This window comes from Olea europaea, chromosome 1 (assembly GCF_002742605.1).
Source record: "Olea europaea var. sylvestris chromosome 1, O_europaea_v1, whole genome shotgun sequence".
Classification (NCBI taxonomy): Eukaryota; Viridiplantae; Streptophyta; class Magnoliopsida; order Lamiales; family Oleaceae; genus Olea; species Olea europaea.
Genome location: NC_036237.1, coordinates 23,319,998 through 23,344,861, shown reverse-complemented (window position 1 = coordinate 23,344,861; position 24,864 = coordinate 23,319,998). Strand labels below are relative to the sequence as shown.

Genomic DNA, 24,864 nt, shown 5'->3' with positions numbered 1-24,864 from the left:
AAAGGGTCCACATACAATAAAATAATCTTGGTCCCCCTTCCATGTGAGGGAGGTGCAATCTGTTGTATATATCATAATGTGTACACATAGAATAATTCTTGTTTATTTGCCAGCCAAAAAGATAGTGTGTATGATCACTAAACCTAAATTAAAAATAAAATTGTCAACCGTCTACTCTAATTGTTGTTTCCTAACCGCGTCGATTGTCATTACTCAACATTAATGGAACTGCTTATTAGGGAAACGATCTAACTTAAAAAATGTTGTTTCAAATGACATTAATAGAAACATGTATCTAGTAAGCTTTGGTTTGGCAATCATTAAAACAATTTTAATTTTTCTCAGACTCATTTTCAACTCACAATAAAATATTTTTACCTATAAATTCAAAAATTTTTTCTATTTTTCAACTATACATTATCTATCAAATCACTATTTTAAAACTTATTTTCCGTAAAAAAAAAAAACTCATTTAAATAAATTACATTATTGTTAACATAGCAACGGAGTTACGGAAGTCAACATATGAACAAATAAGAAAAAGAAAATTGTTGATAAATAAGGAAAATGTCACATTAACAAAAAAATTTTGATAGATTGTTTGACAGAAGAGTGTGTGACATTTTGTGATTGGATAGAAAACATGACTATGCTTTAAATGGATTAATGATAAAACGTCACGTGGCATTATGTTGACCTGTAACGTCTCGAATTCATATAACACGATACGTTACCAAACTTGAATTCTTTAATGCAAAATCGTCAGAATACGAGATTAAGAAAAGATTTTGAATTTGAATTAGTTAATAAATATTGTAAAAGTCCTAACTCATTTTAACATATGGACTTGAAAAAATATGGAACAAAATGATTTGGGAAGAGTTCTGAATAAATAAATAAATAAATCAGCAACCTAAAAACGGTTTTCTCTGGTTGCATATTGAGTTGCAAAAATTATTTGCCGTAGTAAACCTGGAAGAAAAATTATTAAAATTTATCAGAATGTATAAAACTCGTATGAGTACAACATATAAAAATTTGGGATCTCAACGACGATGTTTGAAGCATGACATTTTTTTTTCAAACAGTCTGGTCTATATTTCCCAAATCTGAACGTCATAGTTTACTAAAAATGCTATAATAAATTTCCCGGGACTCCGATCGACCCATTTTCAGTTGTATATGATAGATAACTCATAAAGGGTCATTTTTCAATTAGAAATTGGTGCGATTCTAAGCATGTAGGCCGTAGTAAAATTTTAAAACAAAGGCAAAATGCTGGAAATTCATGAAAACGTGTCAAAATGTTAAAATTTACCTTCTTGAAATAAAAACTTAAATTACAAATCTTGGAACGCCACAAGACTTATCAAACATAACAAGTGACAATTTAAAACATAAGGAATCAATTCTCTAGAATAAGACATGCCATTCATGCTAACAAGTGACGAGTTAAAACATAAGGAATCAATTCTCTAGAATAAGACATGTCAGTCATGCTGAGTCACCGAAGGATCTTCAATTACTCTGAAAATATTAAATAAGAATGAACATCTCAAATAAATATTCAGTTGGCTACACATGTCAAATGAACATAATAATCATGCATTCTTACATATTACCTTTATAAATAAGTAAATCGATAATCAAACCATTTAGTTAAAGTTTTGATGAATTTCTGCGACCATCAGTTAAACATACAATCTTTCTAACATTTACATTTAAGAAGAGCCATTAAAGGCACTTCACATCCTTCATGAGAAAATATAATGAATAACAAGCATGAATGATAATTAAATTCATATAAAAATTCATATAACGTTCAACTTAGTATATGGATTTTAACTTGGTTCGTAGTGATAAGATATTGTCTATGTCGAACGGAAATCCTATTCAAATCTTAAACGGAAAAATGATTTCTTTAGTGGGTCTGTCGTGTGTGCATTTATATGTATCTAAAATGTCTTGTAACCTAATGTCAATTGAAATTAATATGTGAACAGAGTCTAAAACCGTTTATAGAGATTGGGTAGAATTTCATTTCAAATAGCGGCACTAAGGATATGTATTAGTTAAATTATTATTATTGTTGTCGTGGTCGTCGTCGTCGTCGTCAAGTAGTGAAACAAATACATGAAATCCTAGCCACAAATGATCAAATCAGTTAATTGGATTACAAGGAATAAAAATGGATAATTAATAAAACTATTCTAAAGTATCTTTCATTCAAATTCCAGAATCAAAATGTCAAATTCCAATTATCTTGTGATACACGTGGCTGCCAAAATGTTACTTGCTTAATTGACATTAATCAAAATATGAATTAATCTATTTAAACATAGAGGTTTACACTCCAGTCGACATGGTCCCACCCAACTTCTCACATGGAAGAGGTCGGGGTCCACACCAAAATGTGTGGGGCCAACCTCCCCATGTGAGAGGAGAGGTGGGCTCGTATCAACCGGAGTGTAAGGCTCCATATATGAGTAGCACAACCATTAAAATATAACTTCTTTTGAACTACAATAACTTAGGTCTAACTTATCCGAAATAACTTTTTCTTAAGTCCAAAATTCACCATTTAATATGAGGTTCAAAACAAGCCTAATACTGATATGAAAGTTCTCACTAAATGAATACTAGATTGTTTGATCGAATAAATAAAGTATTGGCATCAAAACTTATTTTTTAAAGTAATCCTTCGAAATCTCAAAATTAACAAACACATGCCAAAAGAAATAAACGAAATTTTATTTTCAGTCGCAATACAAACATTATGTCACTATAGTATAATTGGCCAAATAGAATAATACTACGTGTACATAATCGTATACACACGAATTTATATCCTTCAAATGGAAGGAGGGCTCTACACAATAAAATATACGTGGACACTCTCCATGTGAGAGGGACACGCCGTGTGTACACTTCAAGGGTATTATTCGGCTAAATAATTGATTTAGGGAAAAAGCAGGCCAAAAAACACGGCTGATTGATTTAAAGGATAGATTGATTTTCCAGGGTAACGTAAATTGGAGCAAATGGTAGGGTTACAAGTGGCATATTACAATAAACAATAGCATCTGCGGCAGGGCATGTGTATCTAGCAAAGCACTGACATGTGGTAGACCTGTTAATTTGGATGAATTGACATTTGACACGTGACAGACATGCACATTCTGAACGTATTAAGGGTCCCACGTTATCCTTTAGGACATTTGAATAAACTAAGTGGATTAGTTTTGGCAGAGGTATCGACTCGTTCGTTTTTCCTGTTTCCTTACAATTTTGCCACGTTTACATCTCCATATTTCGCGTGTAGGCAGCGCTGTGTGTTGTACCGTTGACTCTATCCATTCAGTGATTCCTCTCTTTCCGTAACTTAACCTAATTAAATAATGTTACTGGTAGAAATGTATTAAGCTTCTGTTTGATCTCCATTAAATTAAATTACATTATATTTTATTTTTCTTTTTTCTATTTTCAACTACACAATCTTTCATAAAATAATATTACACGTAAATCGAAATTTTTTCCTTCTTTTTCAACCACTCATTTTTCTAAAAAATACTATTCCCCCCATTTTCATTTTCAGGTAATGGGGGTCAAACGGGGGCTAAATGGAAATGGAAATCATTATTCCAACAGTTAGACCCAAGCCCAATTCTCGCCAATAGACACTGGCAGCTTGCTTCCAAGCCTTGCCTTATATGATAAATGTGGCCATGACCCAAAGGAGTCTTTATGGGCATCTCCAATGATTGTACCATTGCACCATTTTTTGTTGCAAAGTTGTTCCAATAGAACATCAAATTTTGCACCATTTTGATTCAAAATGGTGTAAAGTAAATACTATTGCATCATATTTGGTGCAACACTATTCACTTTGCACCAAAATGGTGCAAAGTGTAAAATGTCTCTTTTACCCTTATTTAACGTTTTCCAAATAAATTTGTTAAGTGTATTTATGTTATATACTTTTCAATACAATAAATCATTATTATTTTTATTAATATTGATACTATTATTATTATTTACATTTAAAATAAATTTTAAATGTAAGACATAATAATTAATAAATTAATTAAAAGACGAAAAACAATTCAAAATACAACAAACACGATTATTTATTAAAGTTAACACGAAATATATTAAACAACGACATACATACGATAATCTAATTTGATTTCATATTTTCGTTGTTGTAGTATTTTTATTAATTGTTTCGTATTTTTTATATTTATTAATGAATTTAATCTTTTTCGTAATTTAACGTAATTATTTATTTAGTAATTTATGTGTTTATAAAATAATTAAATAAATAATATTTCAAATAGATAAATTATAAAGAATAAAAAAAGGGAAGAAAATCGTTAAACACTGTTCATTTGGTATAACTTTTAGTGTAATGGTTGGAGATGAATTTTAGTTTAGTACAAGATTTGGTGTAAAATTTGGTGCAAAATGGTGCAAAATTTGATGTAGGGTTGGAGATGGCCTAAACAATTGTACAATGCTCAAGTCAAGGCTCCTTCTCACTCGTTGCCTAGAGGCGCTGGTTCAAGTCCAGCTCGTGACGAAGGGCTATCTTTTCTCTTAATTTATAATTGATACAATATCAAACCACCTTTTACATCTTACACATTTAATCAAATCATTATAACACTTTCACGTGATCAATCTATCAAGTGAGGTATACAAATAGCTTAATTTATTTTTAAAAACTATCATTGTGATCAATACACGTGAAGTGGGTTATCTAATATATCGTTCAATGAAGTTGTCTTGAACTTTAATATAGCTCCTGTTTGTCACTAATTATTTTACATTCTATCACATTATTTTTTTACAGTACTCATTTTCAATGAGACATTTTTCATTAAAATAACAGTATATACAAATCAAAAAAATATTCTTTTTTTAACAACATATTCTTACTATTTTATAACACATTTTGAAAAATTAAAGGGACTCAAACACATCCATAATATAAAGTAGTAATATTGCACGTCATTAGTATTAATATTATTAGTCTAGACACTTGATTTATTTATCTAATGGATTGTGATGCATTTAATAAGTTAGTCGATTAATTAGATGAGAATGTCAATTGGACTCATGACCATTGTCACGATAGATAGCATTATTCATTGAATATTTAATAAAGGGGATCCGTGCTATTTATGCTGTTGATAGATTATTTCGTATTTTTTATTTCATTTAACATATTAGGAAAAGTGAAAAATTACTATGGTTTGATTCAAATGAAATAATAAAAAAAACTGAATAACTCTGTAACATATGTATAGAGGAAAAGAGAAGTGATCTATTAATTATCAATCACATTACATATTAATTTATTGATGGATAAATTTATTACGCAACTTATTTAAATTAAATGTATTTTTTATAAAATCATTATTTATAATACGTAGAATACTTTTACTTTATTTAGGAATTGTTTTTGAAAAACTGAAGACATTCAGGTTTTGACATTAAATTATCAAGAGAAAATTTAATAACTAAGAGGTTAAGTATGATTCATTTCAAACCTAAGAACAAAGGTTTCAAATTTCAAAATCGGATTATAAAATTTTATTTTATGATTTAATTAATTATATATATTTTTTTATTAATTAAATATATTAAGGTCTCAATTCTATACAATATGATCACAAATTAAAGATTTAGTTAGTCACATATTATTTTTCGATCATAAATCAAAATTTTTATGGTCACAAATTATTTTATAGTCATAATTTAAAAATTTTATAAGTCATAACTTGTTTATCGATCACAAATCAAAAATTTATAAGTCATAATTTATTTATCGAAACTTATTATACAATCACAAATTACCAAATTATCAATGACAAACTAATAATTTTTTAGGTTATACAGTATTTTTTATCATAATTTATCTTTTTCATCGATCACATATTGAGCATTTGTCACAGATTAATCAATTTAATTGTTACAATCAACTAAATAATTTGTGACCACCTCAACACTTACCACCACAGGTTCACCCTTGTCTCCAATAACATCACCACCACCGTGGTCTCCAGAGCCACCATCACCTCCTCCCTCTAGCAACCCTTTTTTTTTTTTTTATTTTTAAGGTCAGAAAACTGAAATAATTTGTCACAAACACTATTCGTCCCACTCCATTTGCGTCGCCGTCGCACCGCCACCACTTCCACCAACAAAACCGCCCCAAACCCCAACAACACCAAAAAAACCACCAACGCCCATCTAACATCCCAAAAAAAAAAAAAATCATCTTTATCACTGCGATTTGTGCCTACTACAACTACGATCTGCTCCGCCATCGTTGTCATGCCCACCGGACCACCACCACCACCCTCACCACCACGAAAACATGGAATCTACCAACAACTAAAAAAAAAAAAATCATCATCAACATCGTGATTCGCACCATCTGAACCCATCTTCATCTCAAATCTGCTCGAAAATCTTAGATCGACACTACTATCAAATCAAAGGTGAGTGGGCATGGTGGTAGCGCAAGTGACATCGCGACGGTAGAGGGAGATGGGAGAGGAAGAGAGAATGGAAAGGTGAAAAAAGAGATGCTATGAGATCTTAGATCGACGAACGACATATTCAGGTGGGCATGGTAGCGACGATAATGACTGTGGACTATTGGCAGTGATGCAGTTCTTAGAAAAAGCGAGTAGAAAGAGATGGGAGTAGAAGAGAGAACAGGTGGGTGCTAGAGAGAAAGAATAGATAGGGAAATAATTAGGGTTTGGAAGTGTAGATGATAGTAGTGGCGTGGATATGTAAAATAATTTAGTTTTTGTAATATTATTATTAATATTTTTAATAATATAATCTGATTTTTGTATATAAAAACTTTAAATCTAATTTTTGAAGTTGAATCTTGAAAATTCTGGTTGAGTGTAATTTCCACAATTATCAATTTCTAAAATTTTCCATAGAGGCCCAGCCTTTTTCCATAAAAATCAATTAGTAGCAGACAATTTTATCAATTTTTCTTAATAAAGGTTACAACAAAAATTAAATTTTTTTAGAGAAAATTGTAACAGCGGTGTCAAATCTTTTCAATTTTTGCAGACTTTACTCTAACCTTTCAAAAATATGCAGTAGAGGTCCAACTGGATGGAAACCATTCATTTGACCAAAAAATTGACATTGATCACAATTTTGACTAATTTAAAAAGGGCAAATGGTAACTTTACATTTTTGTACATAGAATAATTAAATAAAAAACCAAAAATAATAAAAGAAATCTACCCCACCCACCTACCCTCATGAAAACAAAAAGGCTAAAGATCGACACTTTCTTCTTCCCTAACTCTGACTCACACTGGTCATCACCGGAACCCACATCGCCAATCGTCACCGGCACCAACATCGCGGGCACAGCTTTTCGAAGACAGTCTCCACTACTCAAAGGCTGTTGGGTAGATTATGAAAATAGAAAATGTCGATGTGTAGAATATGAAGTCAAAATTAGAGTAATTTGTGACACAATTGGATCAATTGAGGGTATACCCATCATTATTCGTTGTTGCTAAGGGATTTTTGGGTTGAATTTCTTAGAAAAGACCAATTTTTGTGAAAAATCATTTCCAAACCTTATCAATTGACAGAATTGCCTCATTTTGCTGTCGAGGCAAACCTCTATCAAACGTAGCTTTTTTGGACGATGTCTTACCATTATTCGAAGCACCTGGGTGAGGCGAATCGATTGGCAACGATGCCCAACTATATGTGTCACTAGAGTTGCTGAATTTTGAAGTTGGATCGCGTGATTGTATGAGTTTTCTTGGTTTTATTTTCAAATGTACGATGCCAAATATGGTGGCAATAAAAGGTGCCAGAACTGGTAGTGGATGGGGGTGGGGGTAGTGGCAATGTGGGTCGAAGGTGGCATTGTGACTGTTTCTGGTAAGATTTGTCGGAGAAGAAGAAAATAGGGGTTTTTTATTGGGGAGGTAGGGTGGGATGTTTTTGGTTTTTTATTTCTTTTCTTAATTTTGTTTGATTTTTTATAATATGGAATTAACTAAGTTACCATTTTAATTTTACACTTACTAAATTGTAGTCAATGTCAATTATTTGGTCAACTAACGGTTAAATGGATGGTTTCTATCCAGTTGAACTTCTTCTGCATATTTTGAAAGGTTAGGGACATTCATTGGCACAAAATAAAAATTAGGGTAAAATCTGTAAAAATTGAAAAGGTTGAGGACCGTTGCTGCAATTTTCTCAATTTTTTATGCCCGACCTCTAAATTTTGCGAAAGACTATCAGGGGCATAACTGAAATTTACCCCCAACTGTGGGGTTACAAACACATAAAAAGAATTGGGCCGGAAATTGCTTCGGCACAAAGCAAACTGGTTCGGGTCAGAAGCTAAAGGGACGCGTGGAATCCTAATGTTATCTGAACGCCACGTCAAGTATCTTTTTTTTTTCAATCCGAAAGGGGAACCCTCGAGATATATTAGTATAGTATTACTAGGATGTTTCTTAAGAAGGCTATAAATACCCTGCAAATACCTCTGACTAATCGATTTCACTCTTGCATTCAAGAAAATCTCTAAAACTAATCGTCGGAAATTACAAAAAAGTTAACTGAAGCAAACAGGGAAAAGCTGAGATTTTGTGAAGGACGCGCAATTTTGGTGAAGGGAATCAGTCGAATAGTTGCACGTCAACTGAATTTGTTGAAGGGTACGTTGATTTCATCTGATATCTTATGTTTTTGCTACAGGTTTGTGTGATTTTTATGGATTATTTAATTTGGGGCGAGGGGATCTTTTTTTTTTTTTTTTTTTTTTTTTTTTTTTTATTTTTTTTTTTTTTTTTTTTTTTTTTTTTTTTTTTTTTTTTTTTTTTGTTGGTTATAGATAAAAACTTTAGGTTATAGCTGGGAATTTTATGAGCTTTATTAGAATTTATCTGCTGAAGTTGTGGGTTTTATTTCGACTTTAAGGTTTGAGGCTTTTATCCATAGATTGTTTGGCTATGAAAAAATAATTTCTTTTAATTATTAGATTTACTCCAAGACATTGGCACGCTAATGTTTTGGAGGCGTGTTCTGTAAATTTCTTCGAGTTGTAACTGATTCTTGTAACCTCTGCTAGCTGATGTTCCTCTAGTGCTCAGCTGAATTGGTTTTTAGTTATTCTGATTTGTCCTATACAGATTCTTTCATTGTAAAACAATTGAAGTTGGCAGTGACGAAAGGAGCTTAAGTGTAAGTGGAAGGCTTAATTTCTTTTGCTTGTGCAGTCTGATTGCTAACTTGTGTGTTGAATCTTGGTAATGATAACAAGTCACTCCATGAGCTTCAGGTCGAGTTGAATTGTTCTTTTACTTGGGAAGATGGCTGAAGTTATGTTCTTTTTGCAGAAAACCACATATGGGATTTCCCAATCAAGCTTTTAATCCGGTGTCTCAACCCTTGGACTGTTCAAGAAAGAGGAAGTCGAGAAGAAGAAGGGGTGGATCTAGAAGTGTAGAAGAAACACTTGCAATGTGGAAGGATTACAATGATAAACTAGATTTTCTGGATGATGAAAATACGCGCAGGCTTAGGGCTCCTGCCAAGGGATCAAAAAAAGGATGCATGAAGGGTAAAGGAGGCCCCGAAAATGCTCGTTGCAAGTACAGAGGTGTGAGGCAGAGAACATGGGGTAAATGGGTTGCCGAAATTAGGGAACCACACGGGGGAAGTAGGCTGTGGTTAGGTACATTTAGCAATGCAATTAAAGCTGCTTTTGCTTATGATGAAGCAGCAAAGGCGATGTATGGAAATCATGCTCGGCTAAATTTTCCAATTTACAGTTCATCGAGAGGCAAAGAGTTATCTTCAATGCCATCTATATCTACATCTGACTCCATGGAATCCTGTCTCGCTGAGGTTTGCCTCCGGGATGATGTCACAGTGAAGGCCGATGCTTCCAAGATAAAGCAGGAGGATGGTAAAGGTGAGCCATGGACTGACGATAGTAGGTCTCTTGTGCCGCACAAGGCGGGTGACCCTATGAGCACTGTGAAGGAGCAAGTAAAGAAAGGACCCGTGAAGAACTCCACAAACAACACACAAGTTGGTAGGTTCGATATAAAGGACGAGCCTACTATTGTTAATGGCCTGGGATCTCAGGCTGGACAACATCAATTAGAGAACTTTTCATTTGACGAGATGTTTGATGCAGACGAGTTACTGGGTGCTTTGGATTACGTTCCTCGTGTTTCAGGGCCTCAAAATGGAGTGAGTTCATATACTAATGAAGCAGGACTGGGTGCCTACAGCAATTTACAACATCCAGACTTCGCATACCAATTAAAGAACTCGGACCCGAAGTTTCTTGGCAGTTCGCCTCCTGTGGAGCAGGAACCTTTAGAAGTTGATTATGGATTTGATTTCTTGAAACCTGGGAGACAGGAAGATTTTAATTTCACATTGGATGATTTGTTCCTCGAACTAGATCCCTACTTACCTCTATAATGTGCTGGCGATGGTGCAGGATTATCAATCGCGTTTTCTTGCACACGCTTGCTGATATGTAGCTTTGTTTTGTGGCTTTCATTAACTCTTGAATATAGGAACAGTAGTCGACATGGGAATGTTCTTTTTGTGCCAATTCCCTTGTCTTCTCTGCTAAAAGATCCAAGGTTTTAGATTGGATGAGTATACTGACTGTTGTCTAGAATTAGTATTTCATTCTAGTTATAACCATCTTTCTGTACAGACAAAATTATCCATTGAAAATATAATAAAATTTTTTTTTCATATTGTGTTCTATTACGCATAGATCATGGTAGAAGACATTGGAATACAATGTTCAAATATGCACTGAATTATCTGTGGTTACCGACCTAGTGTCTAAACTCTGGCTATTTTTGATCCTTTACCCGTAATTGTCGTTATGTTAAATTCTCTTTGTTGTACTATCCTTGATGACTGGTTCAAGATTAACCTATTCGAGCGCGATCTATTGTAGAATGTTCATTTGTTTAGAAGCATCAACTTTTTAGTAGTACAAGAAAGGCGTTTTCAATTATCCAGTTCAATTTTACGAACTTTGTTCATGGTGATGAGTTCTTGACAATATTTATGTTACAAAAACAGAAAATCTAAAGAATTGGGCGAAAACAGGACAGGGAGGGGAAGTTTTCTGTTCTTTGTTCTCTTCTAACGTTGGGGGAACTGCAAGAATCCTTTTTACACGTTAGGTGATTTTATATCTTAGTTGATTTTATCAGAAAATCTTCAAAGTTTCCACTACTACATGCTGTGTACTGATCCTATTAAGGATAGAAAAGCTTGGCAAATAAAAGCTCATTCCAAGTGTCTTGAAGCCCGGGTAAACACCAATGCACACAATCAGCATAGCTCACTGGGTTTGCCAACTGTTTTGGGGTTAACGGGCTCCATTGTTTCTTGTAAATAGATGTATGTGCATCTTTTCTGTAACTTGAGAGTTGGGTGATGTTGAGAAACGTAATTGGAACCCTTGATTTGCTGAATACTTCACTAATCACTCCCATTATGCTTCTTCGACTGCCTGATCCCCAGTACTCTGGATCTTCTATTGGGGTTGTTTCATTGTAACAGTTGCCATTTGGATCTCCTCCCCATTCAAAGCTCCTGCACAACACAGATGATCGGATATATAGGCATATTCAATAGATATAGATTTTAAGCACCGTACTTGTACTAGTAGGATTAAAACTATTTGTAAATACTTCCTAGACATGTTCTGCTAACATCGCAAGAGGAAAGGAAAATGTAGAAAAGTGTGAAGTATATGACATAAAAATTGAAGTTATTAAAAGAGGTTATGATATTTTCGTTTAAATCTTGTTTTCTTCACATCCTATGCACACAAATGGAAGTTGTTTATTGAGTCTAAATATTGTTCTACTTACTTTTCATGCGAAGGCGACATGCTGGTAAAGAAGACTCTCGTTTTATTGGGATCCATATTCTTCTTCACCCATCTCAACATGCTCTTCATGGCCATACGATAAGCATCATCCGTTGGTAGTGTCACAATATCCTTCTCTTCATCATCAAAAGATCCTTGCCTGTAAACAAAAGTTTCAAGAACCAGAAAAAAAGGCAAGAAAATACTATGTATTTGGGAGTGGGAATTTACAGAATCTTGAATCTTAGGCCAGTCATCCACCATAGATAAGTGTTGAACACAATTATATCTGCTCCTTTCCAGTTTTTCCCATGCTTATTTATCGAACCTTTGCGAACAAGTCTGTCAGTTACTCTGTGAATGACTGCATCATCTGAGTTTGATTCCAGAAGAAATGGTGCCCAGTAGAACTCTATTGTAGCATTGTAATCCTACATGTATATAGAGGTTTAGAAAGAAAATAGAATTCTGTACATTGCATTTTTTATCTTTCTTGCCCAATAGAAACAAATAAATACTACGTGAAAGAAAGATTTTTAACCATGTTATGGTTTTGAAGGTGTAAAATGAGTTAGAGTTGAATTGACAGGTCAACTGTAGTCATATTCCATAGTCCATATCACACTTGCCATGTAGCCCCTTTTTGGACTTCATTTTTAATTAAGGTGCTTCGTAAAAGACATATCGACTATTTAATTTGAGCGTTTGCCCAATCCCATTGTGGCTAGAAAGGATTTGCTCTATAACAGTTATGCCTTGACATTCACAATTGTAATAAAGTTAGGACTAAATTGTATCGCAACTCAGAAATACTTTCTTTGTAAAGAAAAGTTCCAGCCGGGCTATGCTATTCTGTTAAAAAAAGAAAAGGCAAGTTTAGGAAATAGAATCTAAAATAATATTTGAACTACGAAAAGGAAAGCAAATTTATTGGTAAAAAGGAATATGACATACTGTGCAATCAGGTCACTTTATTAAGAGAAATAGTCTAAATTTTTATGACCCCGTTTGGTATCCATTTTTGTAAGAATGAGAATGAAAAATATAATCATTACGGGACCTACAAAAGGTATAGAAAGTCAATATGGTGGTTTCATGTGATGAATAAATGTCATATTTTTCATTTTTGTGGTCAAAGAATGAGAATGAAACGAGGGCTATATATTGATTTATATTTCAATATTTAATCGATGTAAAATTTATCCCTTAATAGCATATTTATACAGAAATACATGACACAAGTCCGAGAGCAAGAAATTGGACAGAATGTGTGTGTGTGAGAAAAAGAAAAAGGCGGAAGAGAAAGAGAAACAAACTAAAAAATGGTACAACTACAAATGGATTTAATCTGCTTGTACAAAAAAATACTTCACAGAATTGCACAAGATGCAAGTGTGGCAGTCTCTGGTTTGATATGCTCTTTAATATATATAGACCATTATCTGGCAGATTGTTATCAAGTGTCTTTTGTATAAATTCTGAAAACCAAATTCTGTATGTGTAGAATTGCTGCTATAATTATGTGTATCATGTACTTATCTTCTAGTTTATGCTTGTGTGTGTGAGGAAGATTTGTATCATTTGGTCTTTTGAGTTGATTGCTTCTTCTTTTCTAATAATGATCAATGGTTTACTCAACCACGTTTAGTTAGTGTCTCTCTCTTTTTTGCTCATTTTCACTTTCTCACTTTTATTTGTTTCAGCTAAGTTCATTGCAGATTTGCAGTAGACTTAGGAGATTATATTCAATTTTATTTAATTGAGCGTATCAAACAAATTAACAATATTTTGAAGAATTGAATATATCACCTTGGCTGTGAAAACAGTTAAAGAACCCAAAGTTTTCATGGATTTGGCATCTTCAGGGATGACTCTATGTAAAAGACATATCATTGAAACATATTGACCCCGATTTAAAGAATCTCCGACGAACAACATTCTCTTTCCTTGGAGGCTTTCAAGCATCAATGTGGCATTGAAACTGTAAAATTAAAATTAATTTCCATTAGTACATAACAAAATGCGTATACCCCAAAACTCATAATTTTTAATTTTCTTTTATTGAGGTCCATGTGGACCAAGTTAATGGGCTTGAATAAGTGGACAACCCAAAATGGTTGGCAGCCCGGCCCACTCTGGAGGTAAAGCGCTATCTACTCAACTAATCATTAGTGGGAGAGGTTGAACTAACATTTGGTATGATGTCAAAAAGAAATTTGTCTTCGGTCAAAGGAAAAAAATTTGTTATGCTAATGGTGATTTACTTAGTAGTTTAAAATTTTGCATTAAACATGCCAACAGTCTAGATTAATAAACCGCAGTCATATACATGTACGTTATGGTATTCATAAGGGTGTCTCTAATGTAGATATGAAATTCTATGATTGGAGGATTGAAAAAACTTTTAAAGAAATTTGTCTTCGGTCAAAGGAAAAAAATTTGTTATGCTAATAGTGATTTACTTAGTAGTTTAAAATTTTGCATTAAGCATGCCAACAGTCTAGATTAATAAACCGCAGTCATATACATGTAAGTTATGGTATCCATAAGGGTATCCATAATGTAGATGTGGAATTCCATGATTGGAGGATTGAAAAAACTTTTAACTACACATTTCATGGAATTCAAAGCTTTTATCAATTTTCTAATCTTATGTTTTATCAACTTTTTTCAAAATCTAGCAAAACTAAATAGGGACTAAATGTTTGATTAAAAGTTGATAAGGGTTTGGATCCCATAAAACATATAACTACAATTAATATTGACGTTGACTTAAATTTCTATCTACGTTTTCAACTAAACCAAACATGGACTACTCAAATTCATGGATCACTCTCTCAAATTACATAACAATCATGCTTTGTAAACACCAAGTTTGACACGGCAAACCACCATTCGTCAATTTAAAAAAAAAAAAAACAAAAACAATAACAAAAGTTTTCCGGATCACAATTTTTTGAAAATAAAAGCAATGTCAAACTTGGTGCCAAGAAAATAGTGTACAAAAGGCAAAATTCATTCCATAAATATATAAGTTGATTGCATGCTTAGCAAAATGCAGAAACTGACAAGTTTTTCGAATGACAACAACATATACTTATCGTAAATAAAATAATAACAAACCTTGGAAGTGAACAGCCATGAGGCTGCCATCTCCAATGCTGATACTCCTTCTCCGGCCGGCCATGTTCTTGACATGTCAACTGCGGCTGAATGTACGGACACTCCCACTCCTCGTAAAGCGGCCGAGCCTTCTTGTCTCGTACCCACCTCCCTTTGAAAACATCGCAGCCCCTCTCAGTCTCTCCAATGGCGAAAGCCAACTTTTCACTGTTCTTCTCTAACACCACACAAATTAAAAGCCCCACGCTTTAGCAATATGTATGCACTGCATAATTGTACCATGTAAGCATCTATAGTTCACTTTACTAGATAGAAATCAACATGATGATAAATGGACAAATTTTAGCCCATATATATGCTCCAGTTTGATGTAGATTAAAACCAGATTTTTAGTATATTTTGATAAAAATTGAGAAAATGTATGGTTGAAAAGTTGTGAACCCCATAAAATACGTCGTCAAAATTAATTGTTGTGCACGAACTTAGAATAAAGGACAAATTTTAACTTTTTTCTTCATGCAGTTATATCTAATCTAATTTAGCATACCAAACATGAATGTATTTTTTAAGTCTCTTACCGGTTGAAATGGTGTGCAGGTGGCTATGGTGATCAGAATCAAACTGGCCAAAGGTGCAGCTGAAATCTTCCCCATATAGGAGGGTGACTAAGAAGATGAAGACTAATAAGGCGAAAAGATAAGGCGAAAGACGGGCTTTGCGCAGGAGGATGGCTCTGGAGGCGGAAGAGGACGGTGGTGGCTTCATCAGTTTGAAACCTTTTAGGCCGGCCTCTCTGTTTTCTTTGTACTTTGGTTTGTTAAGAGAAGGTAATCGGTCCCATTTGGAGCGTGGGATAAATACATGAATGGTATTGGTAGAAGAAATTTAATAATCTTTATTAGTAAAATGTTGCTGTCTTAGCACACAAGTAAAGAAAAAGAAATTGAAATTGTTAGTTATTTTAACTTATTTGATTGAGAATGATTAGACTTTTAACGACTATAATAAGAGATGATTTTCTAATTCAATAAGGTTGGACATTTTCATAATGATGGTTTGAAAAGCTATAAATTTTCTTGGTTTCTAAGATAAGAAATATTGTGACAGATAGAAAATCATTTTCATCTACAATTGGTTCAAAGACGTGCACAAATTATAATGATTTGGTAGGATTTTAGGTGGGAAAATGTTGATTTTTCTGGTCATTTTCAATTTCGTTAGTTGGCACTAGTTCCTAATCTGCATTATTAATTTATCCCATGATCCTTCCTCGAGGGTGTTTTGAGGATTAAAATTATATTATTTTAGTAGATTGTGATAAAAAATTTTAAAATGTGTAATTGAAAAGATGTGGTTAATATTGATTGTTTGATTTTGATTTAAACTTAAATTAAAATTAAATTTTAATTCAAACCAAACAGGCTGCCTCATTAACTTATCCCATGATCCACACGAATGTGAATTTAAAATAAAACTTTCCAAAATGAGGTAAAAAAAAAAAAAAAACAATTCCCAGAGTGCTTTTTAGAAAAACCACTATGGCTACATCTTTAGACATGGTCGAAAACTTGAAGTAAAGGACATTGCACTGTCGGGAAAAAAAAAATTAAAACAATAGGCTAATTATATTATCATTGTTGACCACTTGAGTTCAATTTTAAAAATGTAATTGAAGAATTATTTATTGCGGGCCTAGCTCATGGTCCATCTCAATTCGTTTCTTAAATGGGGCACGCTTTGGAACAAGTGGTCTATTATCAAGTCGGGTTTTTCGTAACCAAACAAGCCACTTCGCCAATGCCCTTCCAAATACAAAGGATAATGCGTGTGATTCAAAGACGAGTTCGACTTTGAAAAGCTATCAACGAGCATGAAACTCTTTCATACGCCAATACCACACTCAATCAATATACCCTCTATTTCCGTAATTTCACCTAATTAACTAATATAACTAACCGAATGATAAAACATGCGGATACGACAAGTCATATGCCTTCGTATATTATTATTGTTTTCATAATTAACATATTTTTGCAAGATAGCAAATCATTTGAGAATATGATTTCAGTTTTTAGGTCGATTGAATTGTTTGCCGAATTTTTTGGACTTCTGAAATGTCAACTTCGTTAAGAGGAGTAGTTCAAATCCTTATATTTTGTTTATTTATTTTATGACTATTAGAATCGGATTTAACCCTTAACATTAAAAACATTTATATGATAATCATATTGTTATATTTTAGCGATGTGAAATTTTGCTCCTACATCTAAGCCCATGTTTGAGTTAATTGTTCCAATAGTTACTGAATTTATATCTTTGTCTTTGATAGATCATTGGAGTTTAAGATGTCAATCTTTGACCACTCAACTCATTCAAACATTGAACGTTACTCACTGATATAACTTTAGTTTCAAATATTTAATGGAATTGGCAACGTGGCTAAGAGAATGCACATGCATCACGTCATTAAACTTTGAGGTAGTCGAATTTTAACCACTAAACTTTGAAAAAGTATTCGATTGCTCACTAAATTTTGAAACAAATTTATATTGCTCACTGAACTTTGAAGTAGATGAATTTGGCCCATTAAATTTTGAAGTGATAGAAATTTGGCCACTAAACTTTGAAAAATATTTATTTTGTTGAAAATATCTTCTATTGCTCACAATAAATTTAATTAAAATTTGTTATTAAAATTTGGATTAATTTAATTTTAATAATAAATTTATTGTGTGTTTCGTTGCAAAATTTAAATTTAAATTTGATTTTAACAACAAAACACACAATAAATTTAAAATTTTCGAACAATGAAAATATCTTAAAATTTTACAAAAATATATTAAAATTAAAATTAACCATCATGTAATTGAGTAATCATTGTTCGTGCGATTAACAACGCTTGCAAAGTTGTACAAAGGAATTGACCTATTAGCATTTGTTTGGCCCCCATTTATTATAATTCTTTTTTCTCTCTCTCTTTTTATCAACTACATTCTCCAATAAGATAATGTTAAATGTAAACTCTAAATTTTTTATTCGTTTTAACTACACATTTTCCAAAAATTACTATGTTCTCATTAAAATGAGAAAATAATGGGACCAAACGGGCGTTTAATTGCAATGATAGACACAATAAATTTGTTGCTAAAATCAAATTAAATTCAAATTTTAAAATTTGAATTAAATTCAAATTTATTATGAGCAGATGAAAACGTTTTTCAAAGTTTAATAACCAAAACTCGACTATCTCAAAGTTCAGTGACTAAAATTCAACCAATCAAAGTTCAGTGAGCAATAGAAGACTTTTTTAAAGTTAAATGAACAATCGAAAATGTTTTCCAAAGTTTAGTGGCCAAAATTCAACCACCTCAAAATTTAACGATATGATGGGCACTACATGTGCATTTCATTTACCACGTCATCAATTTCGTTAAAAGGTTTGAAACAAAAGTTATACTAGTGAATAACGTCCAACGTTTGATTAAGTTAAGTGGCCAAAAGTCAACATTTTAAACTCCAGGGTGCAATCGAAGACATAGTTATTAAGTTCAGTGACCATTGAAACAATTAACTATTGTTTTAAATAAAAAACAGTTTTTTAATAAATTTTAATAAAAGTTTATAGAATGTCCAATTAAATGAACAATCGAAAATGTTTTCGAAGTTTAATGCCCAAAATTCAACCACCTCAAAGTTTAACGATATGATGGGTGCTATATGTACATTCTGTTAGTCAAGTGATCAATTTCGTTAAATGTTTGAAATAGAAGTTATACTAGTGAGTAACATCCAACGTTTGAATAAGTTAAGCGGCTAAAAGTCGACATCTTAAACTCTAGGACGAAATCAAAGACATAGATATAAGTTCAGTGACCTTTGAAACAATTAACTCTTGGGTTAAATAAAAATCAGATTTTCAATAAATTTTAATAAATGTTTATAGAATTTCTGATTAAATGAACAATCGAAAGTGTTTTCCAAAGTTTAGTGATCAAAATTCGACCACCTCAAAGTTTAACAATATGATGGGCACCACATGTACATTGTGTTAATCACATCATTAATTACTTAGAAGTTATCCTAGTGAGTAACGTCCAACCTTTGAATAAGTTGAGTGACCAAAAGTCAACATCTTAAATTTTAGGAAGCAGTGGAAAACATAGATATAAGTTCAGTAACCATCGGGACAATTAACTCTTGGTTTAAATAAAAATCAGTTTTTTAATAAATTTTAATAAAGGTTTATCGAATGTATAGTTGAAAAGTTGTGAGTTTGTTAAAATTAATTGTTGATTTTAATACAAGTTTTTAGTTGAATCAAACATGGGCTAAATAGCATTTTTGTTTCATGATTTTAACAAAATTACCATAGAATTATATTATAAAGCCAAAATAATACAAGAATTAAATGTTTAGAACTAAAAGTAAATTTGTTACAACCACGAAGACATGATAAATCCCAAACTAAGGACTGTTAAGGGCATTCCATCCAGCGCAAGCATAAAGATAATACGGAGAATTGTGAAGGGTCATGATTTACAGGTAAGACTCTTTGAGAAGAGGCTAATCAATTATGAAAAGGAAGTCAGCAGACAATGTGGTCAAAACTCTTGTAGTAGAGCAAATTATAGATTTTTTTTTTTAAATCTGTTTATTTATTGACTTTTTTCCCCACAAAAAAATATTCCACACCCATTATTCTGGACTTATTAAAGAAGCGTGCATTTACATTACAGTCGACAGATAACCGACAAAGGGCAACAATTATACAGAAGTTTTACAGTAATGGAGAATGAATAGAAGGAAGCTATAAACTAATACCTAACTAGCATCCACCAAACTACTTTTATTTATCTTTACTCTAACATTTGTCAATAATAAAGACATAATATAGTCTTATCTTTGCTCCAATTATTATATTTTTTCCGTTGTTAGTGTTAGAGAATATTTTTTATTACCTTATGCATTAAATGATAAATTTTAATGTGTATGTCAAGTAGGACGACTGTCGGTAATCATCAATATGAATAGCATTATTCTAATCGGAGGGGAAACAATTATACTTCTATAATCTTATTTTGACACTTCTTGTGAAAGAATCATTATGCAATGAAATTAAGTGTATATTTGGAAAGTGATTAAATTAAATTTTAAATTGGTAAAATATATTTTTTTTCTCTAAATATTTCGTAGGAAATAGAACTACTATACACTTGGCTATTGTTTGATTTAAATAAAAATTAGATTTTTATAATCATTTAAAGCATGTTTTGGGAACTGTTTAACTGTTTAAATTATAAATAAATAAGAATGAGAAGTGAATAAGTGGGCAGTGTTAAAAACATTTATGTATAGTTTATAAACATAAGCTCAAACATAGTCTTAAAATTTAGCCCTTGTCCAGTATCGATTTTATATTTGGATTTTATCATATTTTGATAGAAATCATTGCGCATATTAAAATTTTTTAGTTCATTATTTCTGTACGGTTCCCATAAAGCACAGTAAAAAAGGTAACTGAATTCATTAAATTTATGTAAATTGTCACTAATATGAAAGGGTAAAATAAGTTATTAAATAATAATAATAGATGTGGCTGAATCAATGTTATCTTTACTAAGAAAGGGTAAAATAAGCATTAATGGTAAAATCCAAAAACTGATTTTACTACGGTACACTTGACATCGCATTAAAAATAAAAAATAAAAAAAATTGATGATCGTAGGAGTCCAAACCAGTTTACGCGCACCTCAATTAATTTCACGGAACCCTGAAATTTGCAGTCCGGTACTCACTTCAGTGACTCTAAGGAGATTTAAACTGGTGACCATTGAGAAGTAAACCCAAAATTTGACCACTGAACTACTCTTCAAAGTTGACATTACACTAAAAAATTAAAAGGGGATCCACATGACAGCGCAAAAAACTCAATAAAATAAAATAAATAAATAATAATAATAAATGAATTTTTGGCGAAATAGCGATCCAAACAGGGGCTTAATATGAAAACTTCCCGATCATGCGCTAAATTCTGCTCGGTTTGAAAAAGGTAAACATCTGTACAATCTACACAAACATATACGGCGATCAGAATAACCACCTTGGCTATACAATGAGGACAAATCTTATAACAAACTCTCCACAATCATATCTACAAGAAGGGAGCACATAAGTGCTTTGGTAAGAATGTTCGCAATTTGATCAACCTCCATGTTCTTTATTCTCGAATGTAATACAAGATTAGCGCTCAAGTTATCACACCAAATAATTGGTGTTTGAGTTTGTAAAGTTCTAGTTCCTTGAGCAGTGACTGTAACATAGAACTTTAATGGTTGAATTTTTTGAACTGCGATCCTCAGCCTATATACTACACCTAGAGATAGTGTGTTGTTTCCTTGGACTCCAAGTGATTAAGGCCTGTTCTCTTTACCGTTTTCGGGCCGTTTTCTGTTTTCGATTTTTCAAAACGGTGAAAACGTATTCTCTTTCCCGTTTTCGAAAACGAATTTTCAAAAATGAAAAAAAAAATTGTGAAGAAAACACAAAACGACTTTTTTGTCGTTTTGAGCGTTTTCAGTGTAAAACTTGAAAAAATTGAAAACGCGGGAAATACACCCTTTTTTTTTTTTTTGAGGAGGTGGTGTGGTGATTCTCAAAATTTTAAAAAAAAATAATTAAAAATTAAAAATTTTTTTTGTTTAGTGTTTTGAGGTGTTGTGTTGTGGTGATTCTCAAAATTTCAAAAAAAAAAAAAATTCATTTTTTTTTTATTTTGAGAAACTAACAAAAAGAACGCATTCTCAACAATTTCAAAATAAACACTCAAAATACAAAACTCAAAACACAAAACTGAAATATAAAGAGAACACCCCCTAAATTTTTCCAAGAAAAACGTAGAATCCTGGAGTGAATTTTCTGTCATCTATGTTAGTAGCCCAGATTGCATCCAAGAAGTCTTGTAGATAGAGATTGGGAGACATCAGCTAGTAAATTCCATCATTACTAGTGCCTTGAAGATACCTCAATATTTGTTTAACATCTTTCCAATCAGTATCCCATGAAGTTTGCATATATTGACACGCTTCGTTGACACTTAAGCAATCCTGTGTTGGGAATTTAGTTAAACATGCACAGCGAAAATAAAAACAATTTCAACTCCCACCAGAATTCATCTTTGTATTTAGATAAGAACTGTGATAAAAATTTTACATTTTCTTGAATTTGCAAACTCATTTGCGTTATCTTTGTTCCAACAACTTGAATCTGCCTTCTACAACTGTCCAATTGTCCAGCCTCCAATGAATTCCACACAGAGAATAAACTGTAACTGCTAGGGTTTCTTCTTTTGTGCTAGCAAGAATTATGAAAACTCTATGGATCTAAAACCCTAGCCATGTATTTATATAAGCCCAAACGGGCTCGACGTGGTCCGGTTCAATGTTTAATTAATCCATTTAATTAAATTCGGTCCGTGAATTAATTAATCCAAATAATTAATTCGATGCTATAAATAACCAATCCAATTAATTAATTTATTCAACGATTGTTAAATTAATTAATTGACAAATTGTAATCTTCCAATTCTCTTTTGTGTGCGACCCATCAGGTTTTCGACCACGATGCCTAATGACGTGAAATATTATTTTGATATAATCAAAACTGATAAATTAAAACACCCTTTTAATTTATCATAAATTCACACTCACCGTCCTAGATTGACATCTAACAATGTATCAGGGCAATACATGTGATGAGAAATGGCACGTGGCATGACAAAACCAAACATGTTCGTTTACCATGAAACTATAATCCCTTCGTCAACATGATCCGATCAATTACGAGATATGAAAGCGTGTCAATCTCGATTATCGATCATATCTTTCATTCTCCTATTTAGTCAATATGAGTCGAAAACTCATTTTCAACTTATGTGTACACCTTGGCCAAGGATTTCGTTATTGATTTAATTGAACGAAATGCAGATCACAGTCTCTTACTATCTAAGAGTGATGAATACTCTATTAGTCATTCACAATCTTCATATGGTTCTTGATATACCCGAACGATGTCGTATTAGCGGCTTTTGGTAGAGCAACATCCAACACCGTCAAAGCATGACTGTCCTCATACAAGGCACTATGATGACCTCAAGTCAAAGGACAAATTCCACTACCAAACCCTAGAGATTAACCATTGACACTCAGATAGTCATCCATATTGAATCTCTTAGCAGGTCTCCAATGTTTTGTTTTATAACAAAATATCCACGTGTTCATTTAAGTGTCACCACACTTTAGCTTGTGAGATCAACTACTTACTTCAGAAGTAGGAAATGTCACACATGATGGTCTATCTGTAATAACGATATCCGTATCTCGTTATTATTTATGACCACGAATTATTCAAGATCCAATCATACGTAATTTGTATCTCACAATCACAACTCCTCATGATTAACAAATCACTTAAACTTGAATTTTCAGACTCTATTATTTAATATTATTTATCAGAAAATTAATTTAAATAAATAATAGATTTTGCCAAAATTAAATACATCAAACATATCAAAAGTGTTTACAACCTAAATCGATTGGATCTAGAGTATAACACTTACATCCCGAACAACACCTTCTTTTTCTTCAAAATCATCTCAAGCCTCCAAAAATCTCTTTTATTTTGCTCCAAGAATTGTGCGTATTGATATGGATTTCTCTCAATGATTTTCTATTACAGTATGGAATCTCCATTTTGTTTAGGTTAAACTCTCTTTTTATATTGTCCACTAGTAGTGACAACTAGTGGAGAAATCCCCTTTAAAACTTTGCGGTTGCGTCACAATATGCTTAGCAGCGACTGCAGTCCCTTTTTTCCTGGAATGTGTAATCGTCTAAAATTAGCAGCTTTGGTCTGTGAACCTTTTAAGTGCGTATAACTTTTGGTCGACAACTCCTAATTGCAATCCGTATTTTGTTTGGACTCAAATTCAATTATCTTTTCAATAGTATATTATTTTCCCTATGAATATCTTTATACCAAACTTTATGAAGTAATTTCCTCACGTAATCTACACATAGGTTCTTCATTTCGCTTCTTCTTGCCTTTCAGTGTTTGATCGATCACTTCACATCTTTATTATTACTTCCGACCACATTGGTACATCTGAATTTCTTTTTAAATTTCTTACCCATCTTCCTTATATCCAAGTTTCAATACTCGAATATTTTATCCTTTGGTCAATATAACGCTCAACTCTATACATTTTCCCTTTTATTCAAATTTAAGTTTGGATTTTTACCTAGAAAAATAATATATACACTAATATTATTAAAAATCTGTATAAATAATCAAATATTAAGTAGATTTGAGAATTTAAATGAAGTGTTTTTATAGCTAGGTTGATTGGTTGATCTTCTTGAGACAACTCGGATGGTTGGTGGATAATGATCAATACCATTGATTGTATACATGGATTAAGTTGTTATGATGTTCAAAATGTGACGTGGTACCTTTGGATTGACTAATGGGTGAAATATAGTAATTAAGCAAACTTTAAAAATGAAAAAGGAAAAATCCTTGGTAAGTGTGTAGTCTCTTGATTTTCTTTATTGCATTTAGTGATGGGAAGATAGCAAGATTGGTATATTGGTCTCATTTTCCTATCTCATATTTAAAGGGGAATAAGGGGGTGGGGCTGTCAATCTAGTAGCTTGAATGTGGTCCTACTCATCTCATCTTGACCTTTGTTACATAACTGTAAGTGTTATGCTTTAGGTCCAATCAACTTTGAATATAAGCACTTTTAATATATAGTT

General features: G+C 32.4%; 2 protein-coding genes across 4 annotated transcripts; one reads left to right on the top strand and one right to left on the bottom strand.

The window, feature by feature from the left end:
• The first annotated feature begins 8,503 nt into the window (after positions 1–8,503).
• On the top strand, positions 8,504–10,791 carry LOC111397561 (dehydration-responsive element-binding protein 2C-like). 2 transcript variants are annotated; one of them, XM_023024562.1, is made up of 3 exons: positions 8,504–8,726; positions 9,201–9,252; positions 9,408–10,791. In XM_023024562.1, the coding sequence occupies exon 3, from the start codon at positions 9,418–9,420 to the stop codon at positions 10,504–10,506; it is 1,089 nt and encodes a 362-aa protein (XP_022880330.1). In that variant the 5' UTR covers positions 8,504–8,726; positions 9,201–9,252; positions 9,408–9,417; the 3' UTR covers positions 10,507–10,791. The 2 variants fall into 2 exon arrangements, with proteins under 2 accessions (XP_022880330.1, XP_022880323.1); XM_023024555.1 differs by lacking the exon at positions 9,201–9,252 and having other exon boundaries at positions 8,507–8,726; positions 9,408–10,789.
• Positions 10,792–11,059: 268 nt separating this feature from the next.
• LOC111397549 (protein trichome birefringence-like 33) lies at positions 11,060–15,896 on the bottom strand. Of its 2 annotated transcripts, none has more exons than XM_023024538.1 (6): positions 15,631–15,896; positions 15,053–15,269; positions 13,739–13,910; positions 12,161–12,360; positions 11,931–12,089; positions 11,060–11,649 (listed from the first exon to the last, which is right to left on the bottom strand). In XM_023024538.1, the coding sequence occupies exons 1-6, from the start codon at positions 15,815–15,817 to the stop codon at positions 11,310–11,312; spliced, it is 1,275 nt and encodes a 424-aa protein (XP_022880306.1). In that variant the 5' UTR covers positions 15,818–15,896; the 3' UTR covers positions 11,060–11,309. The 2 variants fall into 2 exon arrangements, with proteins under 2 accessions (XP_022880306.1, XP_022880314.1); XM_023024546.1 differs by having other exon boundaries at positions 11,310–11,649; positions 15,053–15,264; positions 15,631–15,790.
• Positions 15,897–24,864: the final 8,968 nt, after the last annotated feature.